We start from the raw sequence: 21,269 nt of genomic DNA, 5'->3' as shown, positions 1-21,269 counted from the left end.
CCAAGTGCTGTACATTTCCGTATTCTCCCTCCCCTCCTGTTGCTCACAAAGATGTCACAGAAAGACAAGGAAGTTTGTTTTCTCAGGGAGTGGATTTTTTTCTTAATTTAAATTTAAAGTACCATTTATTATTCTTAAATCTAATCGTTTGAGACCTTGGTGCTGTCCTAGTCCTAACTCCAAAAGGAACAGCCTGAGAAAAACTTGTATGAAGGCCAAAATGTGTAACAAAGTCACTTAATCAGAGTGTCTCAAAACCCCACACATGCTGAAGCAAGGGGGTCCAGGTCTCAGTCACCCTGGTGAAATTAAGAAATGCTAGGTGAGCTCAGCAGGAGATCCTTGTGCAGCACATAGGCTTTTTTACAAAGCACCCTTGGAGCCAGGCAGAGGACTCAGGAAAAGGCAAGGTGGTTGAACCTGGTGAAAACCTGCCTGCCAGGGATGCTGAGGAGGTTGATGGTTTGGATCAGCATGTGTGAATTTGGCTCCTGAGTAAGGGTGATAGGTGTAAAGGAGTTTGGGACTCAGAGAGAGTACAGGGCCAAACAGGACTTGATTTTTCTTCCCAACTACAAATTAGAGCAGATTTCCATGATTTCTTTTTCCACGAGCAGCAGCTCACATTGGCCGTGCTGGAAGCAGCTCATGTTTCAGTGCTCTGCCAGGCTCTCGACAGTTGTACCATTGCTGCTTGGATGCCACCATTGCAGCTGCTGCCTGGGATTGCATCCCTCTGTGTCCCACACAAAGGCTGGTGAGCCAAGGCATCTGTCTACCTGGACTGAAGCCAAGCTTTAAGGGAATACTTAGCTTATCCTTGTGACGAGAAAGCCCTCCAGTGTGGGTCAGCAGCCGAGAAAGACTCAAGAAACTCAGGATGTCCTGTGTACAGCCATTGTGTGCACAATAAATTTAATAAGTAATCTCTTGTCATTGCACGCCCTGTTGAGTGCCTGTAAGACACCCTAGTCCATATCCTACAGATTTGTTATAGGAGTGAGAATTGCTTGTTGTAGTTACTACTTCAAAGTTTTAGAGCAAAGGACCTACTCCAAGGCTATGGTGGTTTGCCTCATTGATTTAAATGTGTATCTCTCTCTGCTGGTTAGGTTGAGGTCACTCCTGTGGCTTGTGTATGTTGTTTGCAGGGGTTTATTTCGTGCCTTATGAAGATCTTCTGGCTAACCTGTGGCTTCCTGCTTCCCACCAGTGCACATACTGCAGGCGGTGGCTGAGCTAACACTGAAGCTCCTTGACATTGCAAAAACACACAAAGATGGGCTCAAAGTGCAACCTGGCTGGCAAAAATTACATGTGCGTGTTTGGGAAGAGGTAAAAAAAAATGAAAAACATACCTTGCTTTGAAGTACAACGGTGTCAGCCAGAACATGAAAAGTGACCCAGCTTCCTTAAGTGTGGCAACCCCCCTACAAACCTGCTGCTTGCAGAAGCACAGGAACAATCAGGGTAGGTACTAGCCCACAACCCAAGTTTGTGATCTTGTCTCTTCAAATGCCCTGGGGAAAGATGGCTGTAGAGAGTCCTGGGCGGATGGAGGTGAAGCATCAACTGGCACAGCCTATATACATGAAGACATCTGTCACTATGTTGGGAAGACACAGTCATTTGGTGCACATGGGAAAAACATGAGCACATCTGAGCACTTTTCCATATAAAATTTTCTGGTACAGACACAGTCCTTGACTGCTCACCTCCCACATGGAGAATCTGCAGTTTTGCCTGATTGAGGACTGTTAGACAAAACTTCTGTCTTCTTTGATTAGGAAATGAGTGAACTTCAGTCCTGGTCATCTGACTAGAGAAAAAAACTATCTGATCTAATTCATCATCTTGTCAGGAAATACTTCATGTGGAAATACTTCTACAGTACCAAATTTCTAAAACTTTCCATAGCCTACTTCCTCTCTGGCAATTTGAACAATCATAAGTGCATGGCACAGCCTGCCTTTGTGCCAAGAGGGAAGGACTTGGTGCTACAAAGCTGCCTTTTTTTATTCCCTAGCTTGGAGTCTCTCTCTGCAACACCCTTCCAATCATTTTGCTGCCTGGCAGGACTTGGCCCTAAAACTCAGTCAACTGTGATTTGGCATTTAACTGACACACTGGAGCATAAAACCTGACTTTTTGCTGGCTTTTAGATGCACAACAGAGGTATTATCTCTTGTAACAAGGTAGGTCTAGGGTTTATATATTTTACAGATCATCATGATGGTCCAGTTTTGTGGCTGACTGGTGTACAGTTGATGCTCAGGACCTCTCCAGACCAGACTTGTTAGGGGTATAACACCAGCCACAGAGAGGGAGATGAGGTTCAGCATATACTTTTTCAGATGTATCAAAAATGCATTTTGCATATACTTTGAGCTCTAGTGTTTATATAAATGACATGTTGCCATATCAGAGTGGTGCTAATGCTCTTGAATTTCTTGTTAATCTGTTCATATATCAGTTGTGTCATAGTTCTGTTAATGGATGGTGTTTCCTGAACCAAGTTAACAAAGGTTTTTAGCAGTTTAGGGCAATACCAGCCAGGGAAGCACATGCCTACTCTTCAAGATCATCAAGAAAGACATTCAAAAAGGAAATGGGATCACCTTGGCAGCATTTTGAGTTGTCACAGTGCCCAAGGCCTCAGCAGAGCTCCTGACATTCCCAAGGCAGCAAGGTCATCTTGAAAGCACAATTGCATTTCTCTGGGGTTGTTTATGTTAATACCCTGAGAATGACTTGCATATTTCAGCCTTACAATGAGTTAATCATTACTTAAGATCTTACAAAACTGAGATCAGAAATCAGCAGTCTAGGAAAATAAAGAAATTATTTTGTAAAGTGTATGTTTAAAAAACCCTGTAGATTAATTTTAATCTTGTGTAGCTTGGATAAAGGGAAAAAGGAAAGAGCCAGAAACACATTCCTGTATGTCATAGTTCATCTCACTTGGAAAACACTGCTTTTTGTGAAGCATGCCTTACTTTTGAACACCTGGAAAGGGCCATGGCTTGCTGGTGGTTTCTTTCTCATCCAAGTGAATCATAGAATAATTAAGGTCGGAAAAGGTGTCTAAGATCATCAAATCCCACGGCTAACCTAGCTCTCCTGTGTTCACTGATAAACCACATCCCAGGTGCCACATCCAAGTGCTTTTTTAACACTTCTAAGGAATGGTGATTCCACCACTTCCCTAGACAGCCTGTTCCAATGCTTGACCACACTTTCAGTGAAGGAATTGTCCTAATATACAATTTAAATCTCCCCTGGCACAACTTGAGGCCATTTCTTCTTGTCCTATTGCTTGTTACCTGGGAGCAGAGATGGAGCCCTGCCTTTCAGGCAGTTGTACGAATCTCCCTTGAGCCTCCTTTCCTCCAACAACACCAGTTCCCTCCACTGGTCATCATAAGACTTTTGCTCCAGACCCTTCACCAGCAATTATGAGTCCAGGACCTCAATGTCTTTCCTGTAGTGAGGGTCCAAACAGCACAGGATTCAAGGTATGGCCTCACCAGTGCCAAGTACAGGAGGAGGATGATCATCACTGGCCTACTGGCCACACTATTTCTGTTATAGGCCACTGGCCTTCTTGGCCACCTTGGCACACTCCTGGCCCATGTTCAGATGCTGTTCACCAGCATTCCCGGGTCCTTTTCTGCTGGGCAGCATTCCAGCCACTCTTTCCCAAGCTTGTAGTGCTGTTTGAGGTTGTCGCGACCCAAGTGCAAGACCCAGCACTTCACCATGTTGAACCTCATACTGTTGACCTTGGCCCATCGATCCAGGCTGTCCAGATCCCACTACAGAGTCTTCCTACTCTCCAGCAGATCAAAACTCCCACCCAACTTGTCATCTCTGAACTGGCAGAGGGTGCACTCAATCCTCTCATTCAGGTCATCAACAAAGATATTAAAAAAGGCTGGCCCCAGTAATGAGCCCTGTGGCATTGTGACCAGCTGCCAGCTAGAAGGAATTCCATTCACCACCACTCTCTAGGCCTGATCATCCCACTGTTTTTTTACCCAGTGAAGAGTAAACTCCTTCATTTCATGGGAAGCCAGTTTCTCCAGGAGAATATTGAGGGAGACAGTGTCAAAGGCTTTACTAAAATCAAGGTAGACAACATCCACTGCCTTTCCCTTATTCACTAAGTGGGTCACCCCTGCTAGTTCCCTAGTTTCTCCTTCTGCCCCATCTTGTACATGGATGTCAGATTTGAAATCTTACAGGCAACTGGGACCTCCCTGGTTAGCAGGACTGCTGGAAAATGACATAGTCATTTACCTCTGCTCTCTCACCCTGCTCTTCTTCCCAGAGTTAGTTTTTGAAGCAAATTTTCTTGAAGTGGACTTACACCAAGGAAAGAGCCAGGGATTCTGGAGGACTGCAAATATTGCCAAGAGGTGCCATTTAGCTTTCTGCACATTTGAAGCATAGAGCACGCCGAGATGAAAAGGATGGGCCAGTCCCCAGTGCTCATGCCATGCAGTGAGGACAAGCAACAGAGCTACAGGAGTTTGAGTGCTGGGTGGATGGAAAGCACAGAGGAATGCCAGCTTCAGCTCCATCCACATCTAGGCATTGACTCTAACCTGGCTGCAGAAAGAGTTTTAGACTGTTCAGAAGTTGCTTGAAGAATGAGGAAATGGCTTTGATGTGTGCTCTGAAGGTCACTATCCTCTGCAGGTAGTGGAATTGGGGAGCGAGTGGGATAATTAATCTCCCCTTCCTGCAGGAGCTCATGGGGATCCTGACTGCAGTGCCTGCTCCCCTTCTGCCCCAAACGCCCTCCTCCCAGCTTGGAGAAGAGCACAGCCTTAGCAGAATGGGATGTTGCAATGAAATAACAGTCTCTGTTTTTAAAGAATGCTTTATTCACTACATCCTAGAAATGTACCATAAATGGAGCAAGAACTAAATAAACTCAGAGGCTTCTGACAATACAGAGAACAGAGATACAATAAAATGTCTAAAATACCAGCTCTTTTGAGAATAAGGCACACTTTATGGTTTTTTTTTCTTAGAATAGTTTGTTCTTAACCTAAAGATGTTCACATTTCAAGTTATCAGACTTACCTCAGTAGTAGTGTACATGAAATGGTTTAGAAGCAAGTGTAAAAGACAGGCATGGGTAGGAGGCTCAGCATGACCAGGCTGCCTACATTCTCTGGATCCTGTCTCCATCCCTGGGTACTGCCTGCTCCTGCCCTGGCAGGCAGTACCCACTGGTGGCTTGGGGCACCTCAGGGTTTGCCCTCATTGACTCCTTTCTGTTCCTGTCACCTCTGTAAGGAGCAGAACTCTTGTCCTGCTGTCAGGGAGAGGATTAGTGGGAAGGGAGCCATCACCCTTCCCCTCTGTGGGTGAGCCATGGCATGGGGCTGTAAGGTGGGCAGCAGAGGCCCAAAGCACTCAAGTGCCTTTTCCTGCCCCCAGGGGTGTTTGTGCAGGGCCCAAGGACCCCCAGCTGAGCTGTGCAAAGCCTTACCTGTGGGACTGGAGAAGGCAGTGCTGCTCTCCCCCTGGGGGCTCCCCTGTCCCACCCCAGGCTTTGCCAGACCTGTTCTCACCCTACACAGGGGCAGGGCCTTGGGGCTGAAGTCTGGATGTGCTTTCAGATGGGCAGGTACAGACTATAAAAGCACCTCAGGAAGGGGCGTGGAGGGGCAGAGTTCGACCTAATGGTTAACCTCACAGTGCTTTTGCTAAGGGTCAAGGGAGCTCAGCTTGTCTGAGCAAGAGCACCTAAAATACAACCCCTCAATTTAAAGGCAAGCAAAAGAAATGGATTTAAAAGGTCACATAACTGAGCTGGATGTGGTCTGGAAGTGGTTCAGTTGTCAAAATATACTCAATGCAAAACCCTTTTGGTAGGTACTTAAACCACAAAAAGCAAAGAAACATTGTTTACTGACTCCCTGCTATGCACCTTGTGTCACCAGAGCTGTGTTTGCAGAGCTGATGCACTTCATACAAAGGGCAAGATATTTCTATACCATTTTACTATATTTTACATTCACTGTACTACTAAATAAAAGCCTTTAAACAGGCCACAAAACACTGCAATAATATATTTACTTCTTAATAAAACAAACTTTCTTATAATATTGCAATAAAAGGTTTTTGTTTTGTGGCAAACCACATACCATGTAAATTTGCAACATAAAATGACTTTAAAAATGTATATTAAAAGATATTTACAAGCTCTATGTCTTAAAATCATTGGATCTAATTTCTTCCACCTTTGATGTGCATGTACAACTCCAGTTGTGGAGAAGGGGAATTGAGAGTGGAAGGGAGGCTGGGAGGGGGGCTAGCCCTGTTTCACTAATTCCAGTATCACTACCACCCCTAGTACCTTTGAAATTTCTCATGGAACATGATGGAGCAATAGGTAAGTAATGCTGCAAATCCCCTCAGCGAGAGCGTGGCTGCTTTTGCTGAGAGCAGCATACATTCTCAGTCACTACGACATATACTTCAAAGAAGAAAATAAAGAGCATTGATAAAGAGCCTAGGCTTTATACTGGATGAAGATCTAAGTCAAGACACCTCACGCAAAATATCAGCTACTCGTTTCTGCACATGCTCCAACTACAGGTAGCTTCAATAAATAGAAAATCCAGTTGTTAAGAAAAATTTGGCATCTTTTCTCTGCTTAAGACAAGCCTGCAAATCACACTGTGAAGAGGTATGTGTGAGAAGGCTTTTTTTTCTTTTTGTCTTTCTCCCAAACAGTCAGTATTGGTTACTTGTGATTTCAAATAAGAACAAGCAGATTGTATTAATGCCAGCATAAAAATGCAGAGGTCTTGCACATTTTTTAAATTGCACTTTCCAGTATAATTTTTAAATAAGATACTTGTTGTTTTTTTCTTACAAAACAAAACAAAACAAAACACTAAGGTATGTATTCTTTAAATATTGAATATATTCTTCAAAATATATTGTTAAAACTTTCCCTAGCTGCTCAGATGTGCTTTTTAATATATATAGCTGATATATTATTAAAGGCACTACAAAATAGACATCTCTGGAGTGCAGAAATTACTAAAAAATAACCTTCATACCACAAATATATTGAAAATATAACTGCTTAAAAAAAAAAGACCCTATGCAACCCCACTACAATGCGTATAAATGCATATCAGCGGTGGGCTGGATGCATTGAGGTCCTATGGAAATGTATGAATATAGGCCTGTTAAATTTTAAAAATAGCCTAAAAAAGTTAGTGAAACCTTCAAGCATAGAAAATATTTCAAACATGTTTTTCTATGACATTCTTCACTTTCTGCATCAGTTTACCAAGCCAAATGTTTACTCTTTCGCAGGCGGTTCTTTCTTCATAAATAGTAAAGTGTTCCTTCAGTGTGTGTTTCTCCACCACCCTCCTCTGCCATCAGTCTCAGTACGTCTGGTAGACATCGTGGATGGGCACCTGAATGGTGGCAGCTGGGAAAGCTGGGGGGATGTAGCCAGCGTATCCTCCATAGGCAGCAGCAGCAGCGGCAGCGGCGGCGTTCTTCTGTAGCGTGGCTATTGTCGCTGTTGCCGCAGCAGGCGCTGCGAATGGCACATAACTTGTCCCATAAATCCCGGCTGTGGGGATCCGCTGCACATTGGGAGCCATGGTGTACACCGGCGTGATGGGACGACCCTGGAAGGAAAGGGTCCAGACCTCAAAACAAGCGCTTCATTTGTTGTGACATCTTGCTTCTACACCCTGAACTGCAAACCCCCTAGACGGGGAGGAAATAATGGGAGGGTAGGCAGTGCTTGCCCTATTCACTAAGCTATGCCATCCTGGGAGGCTGTTCCCTCTGTCACAGTTTGGGTGCCCTATAGCAGGGAAAGCAGCTGCCCAATGTGCAGATGTCTGACAGGTCAGATGAACTGCAGGACTGCCGGGCACCATAACATGCTCAACATCTCCTGAATGACACAGGGCAAGAGACTAGTCTTTCTTCCCACACTGGATATGTGTAGCAGGACGCATGGGAAGCAGGATGTATGGGAAGGAGGACTTCTGTGCTTAACTCACCTGGAAGGGAGGAGGTGTAGAGACAGCTGGAATTACAGCTGCAGCTGCGGCTGCTGCAGCAGCTGCTGCACTAGCTGGGTCCTGCTGGACAGCTATAGGGTTGATGATGTGTTCAACAGTGTGGATTTTGCCGTCTTCCATCATCTTGGCTGGAGGTGCAGCCTGAAACATGGAGTACTGGGCACCGATAGCAGGGATGGCAACTAGGAGAGACCAGACATTATCAGATGCACTGGGAGAGAGTTGCCAGGATCTCATCTCAAAAAGCTCTCCCTCTCAGCTGTGCAAACTCTCCAACAGCAGACCCAAGCTGGTCTTATCAGGGCATCCAGCCTTATGTGCAGGCTGGAGATCTGTGGCACCTCTGCTCTCCCCACAGGTGGGAGCACTGTGGCTGATACATAGTGATGGTCTCAGTGCTGACTGCGTGGTCCAGAATTTTTCCCCATGCCCCTGGCATGGGTGTCCTAGGGCCAGAGTCCTGCTGGGCACTGGGAGCTGTGCCCTGGATTTACACAGCCAATTCTGACCCTGCTATCCTCCCCCCAACCCAGAGTGTAGCCTAAGCATAAGGTCAGGTAGGAGCATGTAGTATCCCAGCTGGATCCCTACTCCAGCTGTTGATATCAAGGGATATGTAGCTGCCATAGGAAGAGCTCTTCAGGACAGAAAGCTGTGGTTTCTACTGCAGAAATTACAGGCAGCAACCAGTCTGGTTTACACACCTCCTTTGGCCACCTCTGTGAAGTATCAACTCGTTTACTATTAAGCATTTTCCAGGACTAGTTTGACTAAATATGTTTATCCCATCTGTCTGCTACAAGATCAATCTACTTAATGAACAACAACAACAAAAAGAAAGAATTGGTCTTTAGGGAAGTCTCCCTCATGCCAAAATGGACAACGTAAGATAATTGGAGCCATGGTCTTTCAGAAAAAGGAAAACAATCTGGTCAGAATGATAGTGTTCAGAGACAGTGAGGCTGTATATGGCTCAAAACAGAGCTTCATGGCTTTGCTTAGGGAAGAAATGGGCTTTGCTGAGCATTCTCAATAATCACAATGCACGTGACCCAGCAATGTGTGCTTGCAGCCCAGAAATCCAGCTCTGTCATGGGCTGCATCAAAAGCAGTGTGGCCAGCAGGACAAGGGAGGCGATTCTGCCCTTCTATTCTGCTCTGGTGAGAGTTCACCTGGAATACTGAGTCCAGCTCTGGGGCCTCCAATGTAAGAAGGATGTGAACCTGCTGGAGCAGGTCCAGAGGATGCTCAGAGGGCAGAAGCACCTCTGCTGTGAGACTGAGAGAGTTGGGGTTGTTCAGCCTGGAGAAAAGAAGACTCTGGGAAGACCTTATTGCAGCCTTTCAGTACTTAAAGGGGGCCTACATGAAAGACTTTTTAGTAAGGTCTATAGTGATAAGACAAGAGGGAACAGTTTTAAACTGCAAGAGGATAGATTTGATTTAAATTAGATGTAAGGAAGGCATACACTATAATGATGGTAATGAAACACTGGAACAGGTTGCCCAGAGAAGTTGTGGATGAGTCATTATTAGAAATGTTCAAGTTCAGGTTGGATGAGCCTTTGAGGAACCTGAGGAAGACATCCATGCCTATGACAAGGGTATTGGATTAGTTGATCTTTAAGGTCTTTTCCAATCCAAATGGTTCTATGATGCTATGATTTCTATCATTGCCTCATATTGCACACTTCCCACAGCATTCAGCTTGTGAGCCTTCTAGCAGTAAGATTATTCAGAAGGGAAACAAAGTAATCAATAAATAATGGACTAAGGGGTGATTTTGGCACCTATGGGAGGTGCAGTCAGTAAGTCAAAAATGAAGCCAAATATGCATGATTTTCTTTCAGTGTGATGAAACTTTTCAGTGTGGAAGTGTGCCATTCTGCCTGTTGGAAGGAGGTGTCAGAAAACAGTACTCGTCTTCATCCTGGATACTGCAACAAAGCAGCTGATTAGAGAGCTTTCCAGCAGAGGTGTTTCCTCTGCTAGTAAACTACCTCAAGCAGAGCTCCATACTCATGAGGTTTTCCAGTTCTCCTTTTACACAAAGTCTACCTGGTCAGCTCAAACCAGGTTTATCTCTGGTTTAAGTACCCTGGGTTATGTCTCACCAAGGTAAAGGCAAAGGGCTTACATGCTCCGTTTTGCAGTAACCTCTGGCAGAAAAGCAGTAACAGGCAGTCAGGGTATTGAAGTGACCTCTCAGGAGTTTTCTCACCATTTGCAAAGAAATACACTTTAAGGTTGTTCTAGACAGTAGGTAGGAAACTTCGCAGTCTGTACATCTTTCCTCCTCTTTTCTGGTAATGTGCTTTCAGAGTCATAACCTCTTCACAACAGAGGTAAGTTTTGCATGTCGTGTGTGTGTGGTTCAGCTTTGCTGAACGAACATTTGGGAAGGGCTGTCCCCATGTAGGTGGGCCCTTCCAGCCTGCGCAGTGGATGTTTTAGGTGAGGCACAGCATGCGCAGAACTGGCCCCACCATTTAAGTCCTGAGGGTTCATCTGCCACGGCCGAGCAAGCCTGGACAGTGCCAGTGAAGTCCTCAGGACTAGAATCTACAGCACCCGGTATTCCCAGAAGGTCTCCCATCCAAGTACTAATTCAGGGCTGTACCTTTTACTAGATCGGCTGATCTGGTTGGGGAAAAGAGACCAGGTTCTCTGTTCAAAGGCTATGCCGGAACCATATGAGTGGAGAAGGTCTGACAAAAAAATTTGGATCTCAACATGCTTCAAGTGTAGGAGCATTTAGACTTGAGGTTCAAGCTTTTGTTTGGCAGTCAAATGAAATACAGACACCAGTAATAGGCATGCATTTCAAAGATCACCTTTCAAGCATCCTTTAGTAATACCTGGAATTCCTAAAGTATCTTTGCAAACACACACAGCAGTAATATTTTCTAAGTATGAGTGGGTGGTTTTCTCAGAAAGTCTGATCTGTCTTTGGAAAGATCTCTAATCTTAACAGCCTTCCTTTGTCTCTAGACTTCTGACATTGTCTCACCCAGCTATTAAGAAGAACTCTTCACAGCCTTCCTTAGATGCAAGCTGCAGTTTTTGCTGACAGTATGGAGCATGTTTGGGGAACCTGCTGTAGCTCTGTTATTAAACATCACTTAGATCCTGCAGTTGCAGTTTACATGGAAAGAGGAAAAAGGAGAGGACATGAGAACTTCTGCAAGAGGTTTTGTCCCTGTCACCTGCAAAGATCCTCTTCCTCAGACTAATTTTCCAAATAAAAATCTTTCCAAACAGGATCATGAGGAACTGCAGATCTTCAGCCTTCTTCGATTAGGAATGGCAAGGGCTGGATACTCAGCTGAGAAGGAGACAATCGCTGCCTCAGCCCTTGGGCTGGCTTGCCACAGCCCAGCAGAAGTGAGGGCTCTCCCATAGGCTGCAAGCTGGACCCTGAGGGCTCCTTATATTGCTCCTTCTCCATGTTGCTGATGGTGATGAAGGAGCTTGCCTCAGCTAGGGACTTTGCTGCAGTGGGAAAGCCCCAGGTCCTTTTCCCAGCCCCATAGCACTGGAGAAACAGAAACTAAATGGGAGAACTCTGGCCTGGCTGGAATTCCAGGATAGGAATCTCCCAGAGTGAAATTAGCATTGAAGACATTAAGAAAATTGCTTTTAGTCACCATGCTCTAGTGTACATGACTAGATGGAGAGCAAAGTCTGTTTCCTCCTGAGAAGGCACAAAAGGGGACAGGAGTGGTGGGCATTGCTTCAGCCTTTTTAATGTAGCCTGAAAGTTCCCACATGATCCTGTCTCCTATCCTACTCGTGTGCCACTTGTTTGACTAAAGCCTGGCCAGGGCCAGGAGGCATCTAGCACAGGGGAGCACTGAGCCCTAGCTCTGGGGCCATCCCCACTGCCACACTCATGGGCTGGTCCTGAAGAGGTCCTTGCATGCTTGACAGGTGGCTTGGAGTGGGGGCTTGCCCATCAGCCCTGCTTTTCTTCTCTCCTTGCACATACTAACCTGCACCAGGCTTAATGGCCACTGGATTGACCGCAGGTATCTCCAAGTTGGGAACCAGCTCGTATCCTTTCTCTTGCTGTTTTCCTTTGCCTTCATGGTACCTGCTGTAGATTCCACGGCCAGCAGAGTATCCCCCCAGGTAGGAACCCCTGGGGCCTGGGGCTCTGTTGCCAGCTGCACCTCGCCCTCTGCCTCGTATACTGCCTGCTTATGATAATAACAAAGAAGAGGATGGTGAATAATGGAGAGCAGTAGCTCCATGAGGAGCACAATTCACCCCAGGCTGAGATCTGGAGGCTTGTGCTTAGTAATGTGGCTGCTGAAGTCGGCATGCGCCGAGTCTTAGTGACCCTACTTAGGAAAACAGAGGTGCCTTAGAAGCACTCAGTAAGCCTATGATTGTTTTGCTTTTGATGCTTCTGAGCATACATTAATTGCTCATTTATACTGGTGCAGCTCCTGTGGCAAGTGGTAAGGGCTCAATGCACTCAGCAGAGAGAGGGGGTCCTCAGGGTGATTTCTGTGCATTAGGAACAGGTTCTGCTTTCAGTTGTCTTCCAGAGGAGACCCAGCCTGTCAATTGGCCACAATGGGACCCCTTGGAGGTGGTACGACATTGTACCTGGCCTTTACCCAAGTTTGTCCCACCACGGCTTATATTTTTATTAGTGTTGTTTTCTCTCTCTTTTATTAGTAATATGAATATACCCCATCTTAAAAAATACTGCTTTTATTTATCTTAGTGACTCCACATGTGTTATGAAAGTACTTTGAACACTACAATACTCTACCATGCATTAATTGAATATTTAGACTGTCAGTCAACTCCTTCATAGTTCATTGCAAGCACAAAGGAGAAGCTGAAATTCTTGGTCAACTAGGGTTAAAAATACTTGTTTTACTTGAGTGCTTTAAGAATATATTCATGCTAAACAGCCTGTTATAGGGAAATACATATCAAATTTCAGGAAACTCTAATTCTAGTTGCAATTATCACACCAGTTATAACTGATAGGGTTTTTTATGAATAACAGATTTTTGGTTAATTTTTAATGACTGTAACTGATAACTAATTAAAGTATACATAATAAAAGAATTATTTTGCACTCACGTGATTCCTTCTGCTTGTAGCTCTCAAATGACTTTATAAAGGACACAGCACTACTGTCATTTTAATGTGGAGAGTAAATGATACCTAGAGAGCTCCTAGCTAAGGCTTTCCCTGACATTCCTCTCTCTGGGTGATCAGGTCATCATACCCATCATACCCACACCTTCAGAGCACTGTGTCATGATTGCTAATACTTAGGATCCAACTTCCTTCTTTGGAAGGAGACATCAAAAGCTGGACTCTTTAGACTTGCTCAGACTTAGTACAGCATTCATGCCACCCAGATCCCTCTTTTCTCCATCCCAAATATTTAATGCCTCCCTTCTACTAGCCTGTACATTAACAATTATGTATAGATAAATACTATTTGTAGTCAGAAATTAAAGTGAGACCAAACAGAAATATAGCAAAAATACCAATAAAAGAGTATTTAAAAAACAATTGCATAGCACCAGCTGTCCTTTGGCCCAAGCAGACGCTGGGTCCATCAGCCTGAGATCAAACCTCATCACATCCTCTAATTGTGCTTACTAACCTTTCACAAAGTAATCTCTGTTGGGCCCAATCAAGGCATTGTATGGATATCCATAATATGCTAGTGTGTACGGATCACAAGAGTAAACATAGTTAGGTTGCTGAGTTACTTCAGACGTTGCTGCAGCCCCTCCTTTTGCTGCTTTCTGGTAGCGAGTGTACTGCTCCTTGTCTACTGGCTTGGCCAAGGTAACCTCCAGGCACGAGCCTTCCAGTTCAACACCATTAAGGTTGTTCATGGCATGGATGGCATCTTCCCTGGTTGTAAAGTGCACAAAGGCGTAATCACGTATTTTTTTCACTCTTTCTACACAGCCAGGGTTGAACTGACCAAAGACCTTTTTAATGGTGTCCTCTGTGGTCTCAATCATTAAATTCCTCACATAGAGGATTTTAACAGTCTCCATGACATCTTCATCCACATCTATCTCTGGTTCTGCCCAGTCAACAGCAATTTGATGTCCCCACAGCTGGATTCTTCCTGGCATGAGTTTCCTCCTGGCCATTGCTGCTGCTCGATGGCTCTCATACTCCACAAAGGCAAAACCTCTGTTCTTCATCTTGTCTGCAGCGCTGGCATACACGATGACATCCAGCACACCTTCTGTCACCTTGGCAATCTCTTCCAGGATCTCCTCTCTCTTCTTCATCTTGGGAATGCCTCCGATGAAGAGACGGCAGTTATCCACACTGCAGCACACACCCAGCAGCCTGCCAGGACGGATTTCATAGTTGTTCAGCTCCCTGACAGCACGCTTTGCCTCGTGCTTCTGTGTGTACATCACAAAGGCATAGCCGCGGTTCTTCCCATCAAAGTCCATCATCAGGCGCATCTCATAGATGCGGCCAACAGACTCGAACACAGGGACAAGCTCATCTTCGTAGACATCGCGGGGGATTTTGCCCACAAAGACTTCACAGCCACGAGGAGGGTGCAGGCCGTCCCAGCCGGGGGGAGGGCCGCCGTACTTGCGTTGCCCATTCTCCTGGATCATGCTATACCCAGTGCGGGCCATGAGAGCCAGTAGAGCTGCCTCATTGGGCGCACCAGCAACACCCTCAGGGACTTTTGTGGTAGCCACGTTGGTGGAATCATTGCTCATCCTTGCAGTGGAATCCTCAGCGGTCATGGTGTCAAACTCATTCACAGCCTGATAAAACCTGGGCAAAGGGAGAAGGAGGACACTTGTTAAAAGCTGTTGGCTACAATCAGAATTCCAACTCTCTCTTGTTTTCCTATAGATGTTCTGCATGTTTGTTTTTCAAACTGGGACTAAGGCTGAAGAAAAGCAGAGGAATGAGCCACACCAACCTGAGGAGTGGAGGAGCTCCTGCAGGGAGAGCGCATCCTGGACATAGGCACAGCCCCTCTTTGAGGGAGGTGGCTGAGGATCACCTTCCCATACCACCCTGGCATCAAGACCAGCTGCCACAGGATGCCAAAGTCCCATGAATGGATGCCACGAAGCACCTCAAAACCTTGAGACCTTAGGGAGACTTGTCTTCTCTTTGAAATGGTAGAAAGGAGGTGACACGGGATTGAGAAAGGGAAGATACTGACAGAAAATCAGTGGTTCCAACCTCCAGAGTCCTCTCCTCCCTCTCAGTCATTCCTCAGTTAATCCATTTATTCCTGAACAGCACAAGTATCAGGTGCCATATTCCATGGGGAAAGATGACAAATGTATGAGAAGCACCAGACGCTGTTTCCATCTGAAAACAGTCTCTTGTTCCTCTGGGCCTTCACATTAATTGTTGAGTAGGAAATAATAAATACACTTTAGCATCAGGGGAGGACAATTCTTGTTCTCTTGCGCAAAGGGCGACCTGACAAGCTTTTGAGTTGCCTGCTGCTTGTGTTACAATGTCTGACATGTTTATCTCTTCCATTATCATGACAGGACTTCACAAAAGCTGAAGAGAATCACTCCTTTATGGCAGACAACTTGCTTAAGACTAAGCAGCCAACACAGGAGGAAGGCAAATCTCAGAAACCTCATTCTACATTTGAACACAGGCGAAGAGCAGGAAATATAGTAATACAGGAGGAGATGACCATGCTAATGACCTCAGTTGCAAGACAGTGGGCTTTCTCTCTGAGAGCAATTAAATAAGACACTTTGGACTCTGAGGGTAGTCATTTCATTGACTTTTAAAGCTGGAAAGGTCCATCAGATCATTTAATATAAGTGATTGTATATGACATGGACTATGACATTTTATTGTTATTTCCACACTGAGTCCTAAAATATTTATGAGAGTAAATAATATTTTCCAAAGCAAGCTTGGCTTTAAGGAATCAAAGAGCTGTAGATCCCTTTCTTCCCTATATGGCATGTTGGCTAATCACTCCATCAGACAAGCAATTGTGCTGTATTTCTCATGGGAATTTGTCTGGCTTTTGCTTCCAAATACAATTAATTTTAAACCTTTCTCTGATAGACTAAAGAGTTTTTCAAGACCTCAGCTTTTGTCTTATTGTGATATTTAAGGTGTTGGCTTTTTAATAAAACTTGCAGGCTGAACTTTTCATTCACAATTAGTTTTTAACCTATAACTGCTGTTTGTGGGTCTATGGACAGTTCTCTAGAGTTTCAGTTTTTCTCACCTTTCCCATATACAGGGGTGAAGAACATCCCTCCTTCTTCCCATGTCTCTGCATTGCCAAGGCTTGTTTCTTCACACCTTCTCACTAGCAAACTACATGGAGTTGCTTTTTGCTTTTGTTTTTGTTTTTTTTTCCCCCAATTCTAACCTCAAACCCTTTATAGAAGCACCACTTACTGGGGTTATGTCCCATGTAGCAGGCATGCCTTGTATTATTACTCCTAAATGCCACAGCCTTGCCTTCAGCCCTATCCCAACTGCCTTTTGAGTAGATCCCACATACTGAGTGCTACACAACGGGCTCCTCCTCTCTGTTTCTTACAAGTCTTTCCTTCAGCCACTGATTTATTTGTCATGTTTTACATTCATGACCAGTTTGTAGAGGGAACTGTCAAAATACATTGATCCTTGTAGGAAACTGCAAACAACCATATGAAATGCTCGTAATATGGGTTTGACAGGCTTATTTTCCAAAAAACAGGACAAAACTTCAGCCAGATTTATTTATTCTATGTAGCTGTGTTATTCAGTGGGAACAGGTTTCCCTCTGTCCCATGGGAACTCATTTTTATATATATATATATATATATACACACACACACACATATATATATATATATATATATATATATATATATATATATATATATACACGCACTCTTTCTTGGAATGATTTGCCCATTGAATTGGTTACCACGCAGACAGGTCTTTCACTAGTACAGCAAGCCCAAGTACATAGAAATATGGGCACAAAATTTAGGCACCTATGTCCAATTTGTATGGTCCACAAAACCCATTTAAATCCCAGGAATTTCAGCACCTCAGATTTTTTTCAGTAAAGCTCTTGAGCTGCCCAGAATTGTGCTGGTCTGTACCCAGGGATGCCTCTTCACCAGACAGAGCAAACACAATGTTGTTTGTCTCAACTTCTAAATGCATTTGGGATTGGGAAATCAGACCTCTGAACCATGGGCTGCAGTAGGACCTGATCCTGCATGTGGTTTTGGAACATTAGTGTTACACACTGATGCTTCTGAGCCATTTTAATTTAAAAATATGGAGAACAGAGGGGAAGATAAAGAAGATGGAGGGCAGTAATAATGATGCTGATGCTCAGTAATACTTTAGAAAACATAATTCCTTTGAAGTAAGGTCTTTCACGGAATTGCCTCAATTTTGATAGTTTTTTGCGTTAAAATGCTGTTGATTAAAATGTTTCTCTCAGATTCAAATGTATCCCTGTAACAGTCAGACAGTTTAAGTTTATTCCTGGGAATTATCTGACATAATTAAGAAAATTAAGGCACAGTGAGACAGTTTCATTTTTCACTTGACAATTTGTTCCTAAAAATATAACTTCACCTTTCCCAGAACAAAAGCATAGCTTGTTATACAAACACTTTACTGGGAAATAATCATTACCTTTACATGGGCCACCTGTGGGCAAGTGAAGTACTTATCACCCCAAGTTTGTCTAAGTTTAAAAATAAGTCATTGCCATCAGTTTTGGTTCAACTTTCAAAATAAAAGTCTCTGTATTCTATCATCTGCAGGGCTTGGTTGCTGGGGCTATAGTTAGAAAGTGCGACAGGTGAGCACTGGGATTGTGGAGTGCAGAGAGTTAAAGCAAAGCCTCCCCAGACCACCAGAAACCAGCTGGTAACTCAGTGGCCATGCAGGAACTAGCATGTTCTCCAGCACTTCACGTTGCACCAGATGGATGACTTCTGGTACTGAAAGTTGTACTTGAGGCTGCTCCCAAGTGCTGATGGTCACCTTTGCTCCAGACACTACCATACACCATTTGTGATAGTGCATAATTAAAAACTCCTTGTGAACCTAAAATGCATTTATCCCTGTCTAATTTATTAGGAATCAAGATTTAAGATCAAATGTGGTTTGTTTTTTATTTCCTGTGCAGCTCCATAAACCTGGGTTTCATAAGTAGGCACTACCTGTGAAAGTTAGCCCAATGCAGACCCAACTGATGTAACTAAATACACACTTAACAACTTATTCATTGCTACATGACACAATCAACACCTTCACAAAGTTCAGATTTCTATTCTGAGATTAGCTCAATTGGTTAAAACTTGGTACTAATAATGCAAAGGTCAGAGGTATTAATGCCAATAATGCCAGTGGGTACAGGTCATTCACCTCAGAATTGGACTCAGTGATCCTTGTGGGTCCCTTACAGCTCAGAATATTCTGATTCTACTGTGAAGAGAAAGAAACACAGGCATGTCTAGTCTGAGAGCTTTCCTCTCCTGTTGTTACTGCCTTACAAAATGGGCTACCACTACAACCTAACCTTTTCATGTTGAAAAACAATCCCTCTCAAGAAAATAGTTTTCAAAAACACGTTTCCAAAGTGTTCAACCTTACTTGTGCACTTTTTTTAGTCCATGATAAACCAGTTGAGAAACATACTATCATATGTTGTAGGTGTACATAAGGCACGAGCTAACTGTGGGTCTAGTGGCCTTAGTAAAGTCAAACTGGTTTCAGTATATCTTCTATGTGTGATTAATGCTAGAAGTGAAAAAATTAAGCTACATTAAAATATAGTGTCTTGTGAAATATAAGTGCTTGATTTCTAGTCTCTGAGGAAGAAGGTACACCTGATCTTGATGAAGTAGATTAATAAAAGAGAGAGAGTCAAAAATACTGCTAACGAGAAATGTTGTGTTTTGGAGACAACTAACTAGACAATGACTCATTATCAGGACTGAAACAAAGACTGGCTTCTTTTCTTCTCAGAAAAAAGTAAATCCTGCTTGATTTTTCAATGCCACATTAGATGGATGCTAACAACTGCCAGCCCACCAGGAGCCAGGCTTTTGAGCCCCCCCATTCACCATCTCTTCTCCAGGGATTCTTCCTTGCACAGGTGAACTGTCAGACATAAAGGTTTCACTGAAACCATCCAAATTTCACTTTCCCTTGCTTACAAAACTCCTTCCCTGCTGCAAATAGGATGTGTATAAGTAGTTCTTGCCCTAAACATTAACTGCCTTGTTTTTAACCTATGTATTTCACATCACAGATCAGAATATTACATGGGAAACTTTCTGTGTTGGCAGTGGCTGACCTAAAGCATACCATAAACAGGCTGATTACCTGAGGCAGATCTTTTATTAAATAGAAATACCACACCTTGATTAACAACAACACAGGGCCAAATGCTGATGTCCCTTGTGCCAGGGCAAAGGGGGCTTGGGACCCCATTGAGAAAGTGATGTCCTAAGTCTACACATCAACTTATCCTTGAACTAGTCCAGAGCAGGGCAGTGCCCTGTGAAATTAGGCAGCCACGTGCTCCTCTGTTGATCCTGATGTGGTCGAATAGGTTTTTACAAACAGGTACACAGCAGTGTCCTTGTGGCAGTAACTGTGCGTCCACTTCACTCACATTCTCTTATACAATGAGGTTGTTTATGTTTGGACTTAATTCATCCCTCTAGTTTTGCAGTACATAGATTTAGTGACATCATGTGTCCTTCTGTAGGGGACAAAACCGCCAGCAGTCACATAGCCTGGGGATGGGTGCCAGCACCATGGCAGGCAGCAGGAGAGCCCAGGGAGACCTGCTGTCTCTGTGATAACTGTTGGGGGCAGCACATGAGGACATCTGTGCCACAGCTGCAGACCATGTACTGAACAAACTCCTGCTGAGCTGACAGGGCATGTCTTCATGGACAAACGCACAACCACCCACTGCCTTCAAGAAACTGCCAGTTTTACATTTTTAAACCACAGCTGCTGCAGAAGGAAGGTTGGTTGCCGAAATTTTAAATACACTCTGTTGGCAGAGGGGAATGTCAGCTACTGGTTTAAATTTGATCTTCATAGTTTTTCAGTTGAAATAATAAGGGAAAATGCTAATCCTGCTGCTTACGATAGGGAGCAGCTCTGAAATCACGGCTGTCATTAAAGCTCTTTATTTTCAAACCCTGACCCTATTCTCATGACAACTTTATATAGGTAAAATGTACACAAAACCATCAACAGCTTACTAAGAACAACTGTGTAACTTTAGCACAAACCTCAGATATCCACAGAAATGAGACTCAAGTACTGCTTCAAGTGTAATGTCCAAGTTACCACCTCATTTAATAATAACCACGGTATCATTATAAAGGAGGTTTCTTTTTCTTGGCAAGACTTTCACTCTTTCCCTGCTCATTATTTTTATAAATAAGCTGAACAAAGCAGGAATCTTTGAGACTGTTGCTGAAGCTGAGCCATGATGTGCCCAGCTTCAGGACCCAGGGCCATCCCAGTGATCCTGCAGCTGCAGCCATGGCAGGGAACTGGCGTGCAAGGTGCTCCTTCCTAAATAATGGTGAAACAGGATGTCACACCTCTGTTACAAATGAGTCTAATACGGCCACTGTCCCCACAAGCACTCATTGCCACCACACAAGATTCCTGGCAGAAGACTTTTCCCTCTGTTTGCAACTAGTTTAGGAGTCATCCTGCTGGAGACAGCGTCCTTGGCTCCTCTTCATGCACAGTGGAGACAGAGGTCAGGCAGGCAGCAGGTGCAATGAAAAAGGGGTCTGATCTTTGGTGCAATACCCATGCAGAGACATTGCCTGACAGCAAATTTATTTATATTTCAAGTGTCAACGGCTAGTTCTCAGAGTGGTTTTCAACAGGAATTGGACCACATCTTGGTTTCCTACATGCTACGTCTAATGAAATGCCAGTGTCGAAGTTTAATCTTGTGGAGGGTCAGTGTAAGAGAGTGCAGCATTTCAGCACAGCCTTTTAGTCAAAGACCTTTTCTGTAGGTCTTCCATACAGGAAAGAGGAAGGTTACTTGGGATGGATAATGTCTTCACATTTTACAAAAAAGCAATACCTGAGGCCAACACATCATGGAATATTTACAGTGTATCTGACACATTGATTTACCTGCAGCTGAAGAGGGTGAAGAAG

The 21,269-nt window shown here is 44.1% G+C and overlaps 1 protein-coding gene across 14 annotated transcripts in view; it reads right to left on the bottom strand.

Annotated features, from left to right (window-relative positions):
- Positions 1–4,867: 4,867 nt before the first annotated feature.
- The window catches only part of RBM47 (RNA binding motif protein 47), an 81,851-nt gene continuing 65,449 nt past the window's right edge, over positions 4,868–21,269 (bottom strand). For 10 of the 14 annotated variants that reach the window (XM_071556600.1, XM_071556601.1, XM_071556603.1 and 7 more), the window contains 4 exons: positions 13,717–14,876; positions 12,071–12,277; positions 8,058–8,260; positions 4,868–7,673 (listed from right to left, as the gene is read on the bottom strand). In XM_071556600.1, the coding sequence (XP_071412701.1) occupies positions 7,422–7,673; positions 8,058–8,260; positions 12,071–12,277; positions 13,717–14,876 (1,822 nt within the window). In that variant the 3' untranslated portion in view covers positions 4,868–7,421. Of the gene's footprint in view, positions 7,674–8,057; positions 8,261–12,070; positions 12,278–13,716; positions 14,877–16,323; positions 16,705–21,245; positions 21,267–21,269 lie in introns of those variants that run through there. The other 4 variants (XM_071556607.1, XM_071556598.1, XM_071556597.1 and 1 more) reach the window with 4 other exon arrangements.

Source organism: Pithys albifrons, chromosome 5 (genome assembly GCF_047495875.1).
Source record: "Pithys albifrons albifrons isolate INPA30051 chromosome 5, PitAlb_v1, whole genome shotgun sequence".
NCBI lineage: Eukaryota > Metazoa > Chordata > Aves > Passeriformes > Thamnophilidae > Pithys > Pithys albifrons.
Note: the sequence above shows the minus strand (reverse complement) of the source record. Positions and strands in the feature narration are given on the sequence as shown.